The sequence below is a fragment of the Mustela nivalis genome, assembly GCF_964662115.1.
Source record: "Mustela nivalis genome assembly, chromosome: 14".
In the NCBI taxonomy this organism is placed as follows: domain Eukaryota; kingdom Metazoa; phylum Chordata; class Mammalia; order Carnivora; family Mustelidae; genus Mustela; species Mustela nivalis.
In genome coordinates, this window is record NC_139033.1 from 82456549 (window position 1) to 82470341 (window position 13793).

At 39.4% G+C, this 13793-nt stretch overlaps 1 protein-coding gene across 1 annotated transcript in view; it reads right to left on the reverse strand.

Moving 5' to 3' along the window:
* MAPK1 (mitogen-activated protein kinase 1) overlaps positions 1-13793 on the reverse strand; it is a 103733-nt gene that overhangs the window by 18221 nt on the left and 71719 nt on the right. The window contains exons 5-6 of the mRNA XM_082697729.1: positions 7396-7510; positions 6983-7114 (exon numbers count right to left, since the gene is read on the reverse strand). Coding sequence (XP_082553855.1) covers positions 6983-7114; positions 7396-7510 — 247 coding nt within the window. The remainder of the gene's footprint in view (positions 1-6982; positions 7115-7395; positions 7511-13793) is intronic.

Here is a 13793-nt window from a genome sequence, read left to right on the forward strand (position 1 = left end):
GGGAAGATCTCAGGCTCACCCACACTTCCTGGTTGTGCCATGAGAATGGTGACAATAGCCTAGCCACATTTCAACTTGATTCCCTTGGCCACAAAGAGTGGTCAGGGATGAATACAAAGAAGCCGTGAGTCCCACAGTGAGGCCGAAACTATCAGGAAACAGGTCAATGTGACCAGGAGTTGCTGGGTCGCCATCTTGTCACCACAAGAAAAGAGCTAACAATAAAGACATCAGAGAAGGCAAGAGGTCCAGATTTCTTGTCAAAGTGGCTGTCCCCTGGAATCCAAACATCACGGGACCTGTCAAGTTATGAGAGCCAGTACAGTCCTCCTTCAGGCCTAAGCTGTTGGCAGTAGGTTCTTGTGAAGTGGAACCAAGAAAGCCTTAAACAGCTGATCCTCTAGTCCATAAATGAGTCATCCAAGATCCCATCTCTCAGCACCCACAACCCCATCGCTCAATGTAACACTGAATCTTCTGAAATATTTTTTAGAATTTTTCTCTGCATGTTCTTTTACATAGCTGAGATCATACCTTATATAAAAAATGCTGTATTATTTCCCCAGTAAATACTGTTCATTAATATTTTCCTATGCTATAAAGACTTTGTTAAGAATCACTTTTAGTGACTTTATGATATTCCTTTAAGCAGAGGCAACACAGTTACCTCAACAATTCAATTAACATTTAGCCTTTAGGTGTCCTTAAATTTAATATGCCCAAATCAAAGTCTCAACTGCCACTCTCTAAAACGTTCTTCCTACTTTCCTCACCTCTTTCTTCATGTAAATTGTGTTCTTATCCTTTGCTCATTTATTTATCCATTGAGGTCTTAGATTTCTCTCTGTTCTTCAGGCACAACTAATATTAATGATGAGTCCAACATCAATAAACTAATAATTCATATAACTCTCCCAAATTTACCCTGAGGTGGGAAATGCAATTTGTTCCAATTTTGAGATGAGGAAATTGTGAGACAGGGAATTAAATTACTTGTCCGAAGTCAAAGATTTGAGGTGGTGGGGTCCATTTGAATTCAGGGGCCAATTCTAGAGCACAACCTAAACCACGGTGCTAAGTTGCCTTAACATTAATAGTTTTAGGATAGGGATCTGTCAAATGCTTTTCAATTTGGAACATTTTATACCTATTGCTCACACTTGACCTAGCTAATCTATTTTAAGTCTTAAACCTTATGTGATCAAATCTACTATTTTTCTCTTATGTTTGTTTTCTTGGTTTGTATGTTTTTACAGCCTCAGAAGATAGTCTTTCTCTAAAATACTGAATATGCTAAGTATCGTTGGCTTTTAATGCCATGATTTTTTAAAACGTATTAGATCATCAATTTTTTTGGAATTCACATTGAAGTATGAGTAATGATTTAAATTCATTTTCTTCCAAACAGTTATTCAACTAGCCCAGTACCATCTGTTGAATAATAATTTCTTCCCCCTCACTGGAGTAATTTTGGAGAGAATCCTAAGCTACACTCCTTTGAAGAAAAATCTACAATACTACTGTTCAAAGGATTCAGCAATCAGAAATTTCTAACAAATATGTGAAAAATATTCAATCTCAGGCTTTTTTTTTTTTTTTTTTTAATAAACTAAGCTCTACACAAACATAGGGCTTGAACTCACAACCCTAAGATCAAGAGTTGCATGCTCTACTGTCTGAGGCAGCCAGGTGTCCCATCTCAGTCTAATTAAAGAAAACAAATTAAAATGTCACTTCTCCATTTGGTTGGTCCCAAAGACTGCTGGAACAAAAGATGTACAGAACTCCCAAACTGCCCTCCAGAGAGACTCAACCAATTTACATGCTATCAGCTGTCTCTGAAAACATCTATTTTTTCACACAGCCTTGACCACATGGTGGGTCATCAAACTTTTTTTTAGACTTCTTTTTTTTTAAATTTATTTGACAGATAGAGATCACAAGAATGCAGAGAGGCAGACAGAGAAACAGAGGAGGAAGCAGGCTCCTTGCTGAGCAGAGAGTCTGATGTGGGGCTCTATTCCAGGACCCTGAGATCATGACCTGAGCCAAAGGCAGAGGCTTTAACCCACTGAGCCACCCAGGTGCCCTGGTCATCAAACTTTTGATGCTTTCTTCTACTGTTACGAGTTTTTTTTTTTTTTTAAGGGGGGGGGATCACCGATCTTTCAATGTTCACACCTTATATAATAAAAATGAGTACCTTTTCCCTCATATTTGAGATATTTACATTTCCTTTTTTAAAAACTATCATTAACCGAACTTAAAAGTGCCAGTGTTTCCGCTTCAGAATTTTAGTGTTGTGAGTCCCTGAAGTCTTACATTCATCTACTTATGTCATTTTTGTACAGATTCAGACTATTAGCTCCCTGCAGGCAGGTAATCAGTTTTATTGCTGTTCTAAGTCCAGGGCCTTGGAACCCCAATGGCACAGAACACTCAGATCTATTTATTAAATAGTGAATTTATGTATGTTATAGTAAAAAACTAGAAACAACCTGGTGGCAGATTAAATATGGCCAAAAATTCTTTGCAGCTCTTCCCATCAATGGGTGGATTTATTTCTCCACCAACTGAATTTGGGCTGACCTTGTAGTTTGCTTTGACCAACAGATTGCTGCAGAAGTGTCTGCTATTTTAAGACTTTGCAGTTTCTGTTCTTTCTCTTTTGGAATATTTCTGCCATCAGAAGCAGCCCAGTTGGGTCTACTGTAAGATGACAGGAAATGACATAAACGAGAATCAACTGTAAGATATGGTGAGGCCACCTCAGACCATGCAACTTGGAGCAAGATGAGCAGACCCACTAGGCTGTGCCTGGGCCAATGGACTTAGGAACAAATACATGGTGGTCTTATAAGGTGCCAGACTGTGGAGTAGTTTGTTACACGGCAACAGATAACTAAAGTGAACTTCAATATCCAATATGAGACTAGTTAAAGACACTCTGAGTCATCACTACAAGGGAATACTATGTACCACTTTTCATAACTAGGGATACTGAAAGATCTCCAAGATACATTAATGAAAAAAATTCAGTCTTGAGATCTCAGAATCCAGACCTACATATTCCAGTGGTCTGGACTTTTATATAACCCTGTGATGCAGGTCCTACTAACAATTTTATAAGCAGGAGGGGCACCTGGGTGGCTCAGTAGGTTAAGCCTCTGACTCTTGATTTCAGCATAGGTCATGGGTCTTGGGGTCCTGGGATTGAACCCTGTATCAGACTTTGAGCTCAGGGCAAAGATTCTCAGCTTGAGAGTCTCTCCCTCTACCCCTCCCCCGGCACACAGGCACGATCTCTCTCAAATAAAGAAATAAATTTAAAAAAAAATTTTTTTAAAATAAATAAATAAGTAAGTAAATGGGAAAAATTGAGGCCCAGAGAGGTTAAGTAGTTTGTTTAAAGTTCACACAGCTAGGAAGTAGCTGGGCTATGAACAGAAACTAGGAGCTCTAGCTGGAAAGCTCCAGTTTCGAACACATGATGCTACACAGCTCACTCTGGCACTACCAACTCCCATTTCCCCCTTTCTTTATTCTAGTTATAGTCCCTCCCTGCTTCACTATTTTCACCCAAGGACTACATTTCAAAATTAACTTCCTGAATTTTAGTAACGTTTATTGTTATCTAAATGAACAAATCTCAGAGTTCATAGCTTTAACCTAAGGACAGTAAGCTAAATAAAAATCTCAAATAATTTGATACAAATCACAACTAACAATAAAAAAGTGAGTAAACAAACAGGAGGGAAGCCTGGAGATTTACTTATTACAAACTCTTTTTTTTTTTTTTTTAAAGATTTTACTTATTTATTTGACAGAGATCACAAGTAGGCAGACAGGCAGGCAGAGAGAGAGGGGGAAGGAAGCAGGCTCCCCGCTGAGCAGCGAGCCTAACACAGGGCTCGATCCGAGGACCCCGGAACCATGACCCGAGCCAAAGGCAGAGACCCAACGCACTGAGCCACCAAGTTGCCCCTATTATAAAGTCTTAATTATGCAATTTTGTTATGTATCCACCTCTTAAAAAAAGGCAACTTAGGAAATAAGATTTAGGTAACATGCTTGGGACAATACAGAATACAAACCAATCTAATCAGTAACACATGCAATGCACTTGAAAGTATAATTTTTAAAAATCTTATAATTATAATGCATTACGTAATTACAAAAGTATAGGTAAAAGCTGCACACACCCTGGAACAGCAAATGTTAAAGGTTACTTTGGGATTCTGGTAATTAAGGGTGTTTCTTTTACCTATTCTTTCTATACTTCCAAACTGTTGCCCATGATAATACACTACCTTTATATCAAAGATTTTAAAAGACAGTTCCTCTAATATCCAAAATAAATTCAGTTTTATTTTATTTTATTTAAGATTTTATTTGACAGAGAGAGAGAGAGAGAGAGAGACAGCGAGAAAGGGAACACAAGTAGGGAAGTGGGAGGGGGAGAAACAGGCTTCCTGCTGAACAGGGAGCCTGACTCGGGGCTCAATCCCAGGGCCCTGGGGACATGACCTGAGCCAAAGGCAGATGCTTAATGACTGAGCCACCCCAAAACAAATTCTATTTTAGACAACAGAGTGTTTCTGAGCCTTGGCTCAGGTTAGTACATAAAACAAATTCAACATCTAAGCTGACAGTTACTAAAGTAAGCACATAAAGAAACACACACAGTAGCAAAAGTTAGAAAAAGCTGAATTTCCAAGATTGATGAAATGTTGCTGTTTTTAACTAGGCTCCCCACCTAACATGGAGATTGAACTCATGGCCCTGAGGTTAAGAGTTGCATAATCTACGGACTGAGCCATCCAGGTGCCCCTGAATGAAATGTTTTAAAATCATTAAAGAAAAGCCAGATCTATGTACTAACATGGAAGGACACTCAAACACAATTCTATTAACAGTGACCCTTAGGGAATTATAAAAGATTTTTACCTTTTTAGTTGAATATTCCTAAAACTTCTGAATTTTTACCAAAAATGTTAGCTTATAAAACAATTAGTTATAGAAAGAAAATTTTAGGTAAAAATATAGATATGTATGAAGATAAAGCTGTGGAAGAACAAGCACCAAGGTGCTGGCAAGCTGCTTTCTTCTCTCTGGTTTCAAATTCTGATTTCTTCCACTTTGAAGGACCCTTGTGATTACAGTGGGACCACTGAGATAATCCACAATCTCCTTCTTCTTATAATCAGGTGATAAGCAACCTTAATTCTGTCTGTAACCTTAATTTCTCTTTGCTATGCCACCTAACATATTCACAGATCCTCGGGATTAGGATGTGGACATCTTTGAGGAGGGGGTCATTACTTTGCCTACCACAATTTTGTAATAGTATAAAGTTTTTTAAAACAGCCAGCTATTAAAAACCAAACAACCAACCACCTAATATATTTAACAGACACATGCTAAATGGGGATAAAAGATAACATAATTATTAAACAAAGGTAACTTAAAATGTAAAAGGGTAAAATGAAATACATCGCCTCTTTCTTTTATGGATGAGGGCTCTTGGTATTTTATCTAAGAAATCTTGGTTTATCCTGGGGTCATGAAGATTGTGTTCTGTTTTCTTCTCAAAGCTTAATAGTTTTGGGCCTTATATTTAGGCCTATGTTCCATTTTTAGGTTTTTATTTGGGGGCGGTATAGATGTTTAATTCTTCCTGCATCATTTGTTGAAGAAACTGACATAAGCAATAATACTGATAACTTTCGGGGTGCCTGGGTGCCTCAACTGGTTAAGCTTCCGACTCTTGATTTTGGCTCAGGTCATGATCTCAGGGTCATGATATCGAACCCTGTAACCTGCTTAAAAGTCTCTCTCTCCCTCTGCCCCTCCATGCCCTACATGCTTGCACACATGTGTGCTCTCTCAAGAAAGGAAAGAAGGAAGGAGAAAGGGAGGGAAGGAAAGAAAGAATGAATGAATGATTGAATGAATACTGGTAACTCTTTAAAAAAAAGTAGCAAAGAGGACGGGGGTTGAGGAGTGGCAAAAATGGGTGAAGAGGGGGCTCCCGGGTGGCTCAGTGGGTTAAAGCCTCTGCTTTCGGCTCGGGTCGTGATCCCGGGGTCCTGGGACTGAGCCCTATATCGGCCTCTCTGCTCAGCGGGGAGCCTGCTTCCTCCTCCCCTCTCTCTGCCTGCCTCTCTGCCTACTTGTGATCTCGGTCTGTCAAATAAATAAATAAAATCTTAAAAAAAAAAAAAATGGGTGAAGAGGATTAAAGGGCACAAACTTCCAATCCTAAAAGTAAATAAGTCACAGGGACAAAAAACAGAGCATAGGGAATAGAGTCAATAATATTGTAATGCACTTATCATGGTGAGCATTTCATAATGTATATAATTACAGAATCACTATGCTGTGCACCTGAAATGAATTTTTTATTGTATGTTACCTACAATTTAAAAAAGAAAAAAGAACTTTTTTGGAAAGGAGCAAAGAGGAGCACCTGCCTGGCTCAATGGGTAGAGCATGTGACCCCTGACCTCAAGATTTTAAGTTTGCACCCCATGTTGGGTGTAGAGCATACTACAAAAAAGAATAAAATAAGGGATGCCTGGGTGGCTCCGTTGATTAAGTGTATAACTCTAGATTTTGGCTCAGGTCATGATCTCAGAGTTGTGAGATCAAGCCCCACGTCAGGCTCCATGCTCAGTGTGGAGTCGGCTTGCCTCTCTCCTTGTGCTCCTCCAACTCCTGCACTTTTTAAGAAAAGTCTTAAAAAAAAAAAGAATAAAATAAAAATAAAAGCAAAGGTGGCAAACTATACAATCATTCATAAATTCCTGTACCCTACTGCCCCTGCTTGCAAATAAAAGGTAAAAAAGAGTAAGTACTAAATAAGGTATTACCCAATTGCCACAGACTTAACTTTTCAGGCCAGTGACCTAATGATTTAACTAATAAAACAAGCAAGCAAAAAATTAAGTCTAAGAAAAATAATCAATAAAATAATATTTACCTTTGGAATCAGCATTTGGGAACAGCCTGTTCCATGGCACCTTATTTTTGTGTGGAAGAGAAAGCAAGTAGTTTCTAGCTTTTAAATTTATTATACAGTTCAGGTCTTCCTGTGATGGGGATCCAAGAATACCTATCAGATAAAATAATGAGCTGTTAATTATACAGACTCAGGCCGACTGACCTTCTGGCTGTGGACACAATGGACCCTGATAACTGTTTTCTTACCATCTCCCCATGCTTACCTTTCTTAAAAGTTTTCACAAGGATCCTTAATATTTGGAATCAAGCAAGATTACAGACTCATAGGTTAAAGGGATGTCAGAACTATTCTAGTTTCATGAAATGACTCTTATGTAAACTGTGGCAGGTGAACTGAGTAAATCTAGCTCCTAAAATGTTTGGTAACCTTACCCAGAATGTGGTTCAGCTGGTCGAGATAATGCTTCCCAGGGAAGATGGGCCTGTTGGACAGCATCTCTGCCAGAATGCAGCCTACAGACCAAATATCAATGGACTTGGTATAGCCCTGTAGTGGGAAGGGAGAAAAGACTGAGAATGATATGTAATGTTACAGGACACAGTGAGATCCTCCTACAGAACAGGTACATGGCTGACAGGAATTTTACCTTCTCCTTTGGCTCTATAATTCAGAAATAAGAGAAGAGAGTGTGCAGATACAAATAATAATTTGGCTTTCCTCTAAGTTGTTGGACAACCAAGATTACTTGATTTTATTTCTCTCTTCAAAGTTGATTAACTTACTAATAAATGAGAATTTCCAAAGTATACTTCATTCCTTTCCTCAAATGATTTGAAAGAGAGCAATGATATAAGCTAAAGCTGGCAAAAGGAAAAAACATTAATATCCCTTGCTTTAGGACATCTGTGGCCAATTTATTTATTTTGAAAAACCTGGAGACCAACTCAAGGCACTCAGAGTCACTGCTATACTTCCAGAGTTTCTTTGTCCGTTTTGCAAATCATTTTCAAAAAAGTTAGGCTGAAAATTCTTGATCTCTAGTGGGGCTATGGGGTGTGTGGTGTGTGCTGGCTCCAACGTATTTTACTAATTTGTATTTGTCGTCTTTTTCTATTCAATTTTTAGGTATAATTTTTCTTTTAAAGGAATTCTGTGAAAAGACTTGTAATAATTATCTAAATCATACAACAGTGTAAAAAACATAGCTCTCCAAGGAGTGTAAGTTGAATTTTATGGAAAATGCAAGGTATAATGATAAATGAACAGAGGAAAAAAAATCCAGCCAAATATTAAAGTTTAGAGAAACACAGTGGGAAAAATTTTTTTTGAAAATCAAACACAGAATGATCCAATCTGCAACTATGATAAACTTAGGTTGAATTTCAAGATTATTCCCCAAATTCTTGTAACCCAAAATAGCTTTTGCTTTGAGCCAAAACCAAATAAAGAGGAACATTTAAAACACACACACAAAATAACTAAAAGGAACCAGGGCTCCCTGGAGAAATGGCTGCTCTAAGTCTGGGACAGGGAACATACTATAAGCCTGGAGCGTCCAGTGCCAAAAAGTAAGGAATTGCTCAAAATTAGTGGGGACATGTCACAGAGGCTCCCATTAGAAAACTCAGGACAACTTGAACATCAAATACAGAACGGTAGGTATGGAACTGAAGCCAATGAATAAGATAACCATGAATTAATAAGTGGAGAGAACTGAAACAAAGAGGGAATGACAGAGCTACAAAATAATCAACAGATGGTAAAAGTAGTGGTTCAAAGTATGATGAAGAAGATAACTTATATAATCTTGAAGTATTTCCCCACTAATTTCTAATTTAACAATAATCTAATCTATTAATCTAATAATAATTATTACCATATTTAACTATAATTATCACCGCTATATGGTAAGAGAACCAGAGGATATCACTGAACCAAAATATCAACATGAACTTCACCAATACGGACATTAACCATGCCTCCTGATACAACACACTGAAAACAAAATATAGTTTTTGTGGTAGTCATGCCCAGAATACATGACATAAAACTGAGTTGCATGAGCACCTGGGTGGCTCAGTGGGTTAAGCCTCTGCCTTCGATTGGGTCATAATCTCAGGGTCCTGGGATCGAGCCCCACATCGGGCTCTGGGCTTGGTGGGAAGCCTGCCTCCCTCTCTCTCTCTGCCTGCCTCTCTGCCTACTTGTGATCTCTCTCTCTGTCAAATAAATAAATAAAATCTTTAAAAAACCCAAAAAACAGAAAACCGGAGGTGCATTCTACAAAACACTATTCTAAGGAAATATATGCTGAAATGCTTAGGGATAAAGGGGCCCATCTATAATTCACTCAGAAGATTCAAAGGAAAAAAAAATCTACACACGTATACAGAGAGAATGAAACAACAAACAGGACAAAGAATAAAGAACTGCTGAGTCTGAATCTCAGGTGAAGGATATACAGAAGTTCTAGCCAGCAGTTCTCCCAGGTGGTCCAGAGCCCCAGTGGCTTCCCTCTAAGGATCTGAGAGGTGACACTACTTTTGTACTACCTAAGGTGTTTTCCTTTCCATTTATTCTCTCACAAGTGCACTAGAGATTTTTCCAGAGGCTATACAGCATGTGACAACACTGTCCATGAAATATGACAATATCTGGAACATCTGCTTAAGTCAGTGAACTAGTATTTTCCAAAGGCTAAATATTACAAAACCATGCGTCAGTGAATGTAAGGTAGCCAAAGAGGTCCTTTTTTTTTTTTTAAGTATTTTATTTATTTATTTGACAGAGACAGAGAGAGATCACAAGCAGGCAGAGAGAGACGGGGGAAGCAAGCCCCCAGCTGAGCAAAGAACCTAACGCGGGGCCTGATCCTAGGACCCCAAGATCACGACCTGAGCCAAAGGCAGAGGCTCAACCCACTGAGCCACCCAGGTACCCCTAGACCAATAGGTTTTAATAAGACTATACAAAAAGTTCAGTGGCATGGTTTCAGACTCCACAACCAAGTTTTCATTTTGTTCATTTTCTTCACTACAGTATCAACAAGGAATAGTCACAAGTAGCTAAAAAGACTACTAACATACTCCCTTTCCCAATTCTATGTGAAGACTCTTCTTCACAGACTTAAATCCAAACAACGTACTGGCCAGACTGAGTACAGAACTAGGAAAGAATTCAGCAACAGTCTATTAGGCAACATGAAATGTGAAAAATGAAAACAATGTCACTTTTCTAACTAAAATGTTTCTGTGATGGAAAATAAACATATGTTTTTATGAAAAATACTTATGTCAACAACAGTAGCTTTATTATTGTTATTTAGATATCAATACTTCTTAAAAATTTCAGTATTGGGGCACCTAGGTGGCTCAGTGGGTTAAAGCCTCTGCCTTCAGCTCGGGTCATGATCCCTGGGTCCTGGGATGGAGCCCCACATCAGGCTCTCTGCTCAGCAGCGAGCCTGTTGCCCTTCCTCTCTCTCTGCCTGCCTCTGCCTACTTGTGATCTCTGTCCTTCAAATAAATAAATAAAATCTTAAAAAATTTTTTTTTCGTATTAATTTCCATATAGTAAATACTGATGGATATAATGCACATAAACAAATCTTGCTTCGGGTCTTTGATACTTTCCTTTTTCTTTTTTAAAGTTTTACCTTTTTGGGCGCCTGGGTGGCTCAGTGGGTTAAAGCCTTTGCCTTCAGCTTGGGTCATGATCCCAGGGTCCTGGGATCGAGCCCTGCATCAGGCTCTCTGCTCAGTGGTGAGCCTGCTTCCTGCACTCTCTCTGCCTGCCTCTCTCCCTTCTTGTGATCTCTGTCAAATAAATAAATAAAATCTTAAAAAAATTTTTTTTATCTTTTTAAAATATTTTATTTATTTATTTGACAGAGAAAGACACAGTGAGAGAGGGAACACAAGCAGGGGGAGTGGGAGAGGGAGAAGCAGGCTTCCCACTGAGCAGGGAGCCTAATGCCAGGCTCAATCCCAGGACCCAGGGATCATGACCTGAGTCGAAGGCAGACACTTATCGACTGAGACACCTGGAACCCCAAAGATTTATCTTAGAGAGAGAGCGTGTGAGCGAGCGGGAAGGAGGGGCAAAAGGAGATAGAGAGAGTCCTAAGCAGATGCCACATTGAGTGTGGAGTCCAATACAGTGCTCGATTCCACAACCCTCAGGATCCTAACCTGAGCCAAAACCAAGAGTCAGACGCTTAATCAACTGAGCCACTCAGGAACCCCTAGTTTGACACTTTTTTTTAAGAGAGTGAAGGAATCTTGGGGTTCAAATGTTTAAGAACCACTGCCTTATACTTTTCTTGCAAACTGAAGATTCTATGAAAATAAAATGTTATAGACAGCACTCTAGCCAAAATGGGGACAATATGAGTATAGAAATAAAAAGATGATAATGGACAGGATGTATTTCATGAGTTTCATAATGTTTTAAAAACAAAGGTAGGAGGGGTGCCTGGGTGGCACAGTCAGTTAAGCCTCCGATTCTTGATTTTGGCTCAGGTTGTGATCTCAGAGTCTTGAGACAAGCCCTGCTTTGGTCTCCCCCCTCGGCAGGGAGTTGGCTTACTCCGTCCCTCTCCCTCTGCCTGTCCTCCTGCTTGTGCACATTCTCTAAAATGACTAAATCTTTAAAAGAAAAAAAAAAGGTGGGAGATAGGAAGAGAAAGAGAAAAAACAGAAAGCTCTTCATAGAAGAATGGCAGTGCATTAATGTAGAAGGAATAACACATTTGGAAAATCACCATTTTGCACCCCCCAATATAATGATAGAGGCAAGGGGTCATCATGGGGTAAATCACCAGGGTAAGACTGCTGGGAAATAGGAGCTCCATATACGTGAGTTCCAAGAATCCACGGGGTTCCTGCCAGAAAAGTGTGACCTAAACCTAATCATAAGGAACCAATCTGTACTCTGCAAAGTATTCAAGGACATGAAGAAGACAGGAAGGGCGGGAGGACCGTTCTAGAGTGAGATCATAGACTGAAAATAAAACAGAAACAGCTGTAAAGAACTTTTGGGCGGGATAACTGTGATGTCACTAAATTAATGCTATTGTCTCAGTGTGCTAAGGGTACTATGGCTGTGGGGAAAGAACACTGCTCTGCCTTTAATGAGTATTATTAGTATGGCCCAAAGGGTCTAGGAGTAAAGTCTTAGTTTATGTTGGTGAAGTATCAGAAGGTTTGACTAGACGGAAGAGAGAAGGTGGCAGAGAGGCAGGCAGAGACAGCCAGGGAAGGAGTAATAAGATATTGAAAGTTCATAAACCGAGGGAAGGGGTGTATGGGTGTTCACTGTGCTCTCAATTCTTCTACGGGTTTGAAATTGTTCTAAATTAATAAAAAGAAAAAAATAAATAGAGAACATTCTCAGGCTAGAGGTGCTGTAAATAAAAAGAATTCACACTCAGTTTTATTTTAGTTAATTCTACAAGTAAGAAGTGCTGGGCACTGTGGAGAACAGAGGCCATCCTTTTTTGGTTATTCCGGCCCCCGCACAGCGTGCAGACAGTGGAGTCATCTCAAGTTGGGATGGAGACTGTAGGGCCACGAAGGCACCAGGATAAAAATCATACCATCTGCTCTGTTTTACAATCAGTAGGCACCACGGGCGTGCGCGCGCGCGCGTGCACACACACACACACGCGTGCGCGCAAATGCTTCTGGTTTGGAATGCCTGTCACATGGCCAGTCCAAAGAAAGAACCTGCTATTTGGGATTATGTGTGATACAGAATTATGAGAATCAACATGGCATTTTCTTCTTCAAAACATCTGTTACACTACAGTTTTCTTTATAATGGAATTTCTTTTAATGGAATTTTACTTTTATAACCAAACTGAACAAATGTGTATCAAGAATAACTAACTGCTTTAAACAAATTCCATTTGCTCACAAAACAACTTATTGTTCATCTCAAGCCCTTCTACTATATGAAGGATGGAGGAAGAGTGTGAAGCCCATGGGCTCACTAATTCTCTTAAAGCTTCCTGGGTCAACTTCTGGTTCCTAGATCTGAGACACAAGGCCCCATGTCTACTCTCATTGCTTTTCTTCAGGAATCTTAACATTACATTAACAGTAGATGGTGTTGAAGATCATCACGATAACATGACTCCCAGCTAATCCTTGGGCTGGACCCTGGTAATAAGTTCCTCACCCTTCCTCTAGCCTTGGAATATGTGCTCTGCCCACCGTTCCCACAGCAGCCATTTTCAAGGATGTAGCCTTGAAAGAATACGTGTTTTTGAGACTATCTGGGCTGTATATGTTACTGAGCCCAGTTAAGGGCTCTATATAAACTTTAAAGGTTTGGCAGATGAGTGCCGAGATTTACTCATGTTGTGGCTGCCCAAGACGAGCCCTGTAATAAGTTCCCTTACATATTAAGACTGCCACTACCCATCTGGAGTGGTATGCCTCTTCATTTTCTCTTTGCCCACCTAGTACTGGGGGTAGTCTGCAAACCAAGAGATAGAATTAAGTTCAAAATCTCCTAATTTTGAGATATTAGATATAGAAGTATGTTGGGTCCACTTACTTTCTTAAATCTGACACTCATTCATACGCTATTTGCAAATGATGTATTAAAAATACTGAATCTCAATCTCCACAGCAGCCCTCAATGATTGCCACCTGGCTCATAAACCTAAAAAAGATGTCATACTTCACTTTTTCTTGCTTTTATAAATTTATTCAATCATTTCTTACAACCAAGACACAGATATTGTTAGAAATGTTTGCCTTCCACCTGTATGCACTCTACACAGCCACTCTGAGATGCAGAGGTACATCTATCTGGAAGCAGG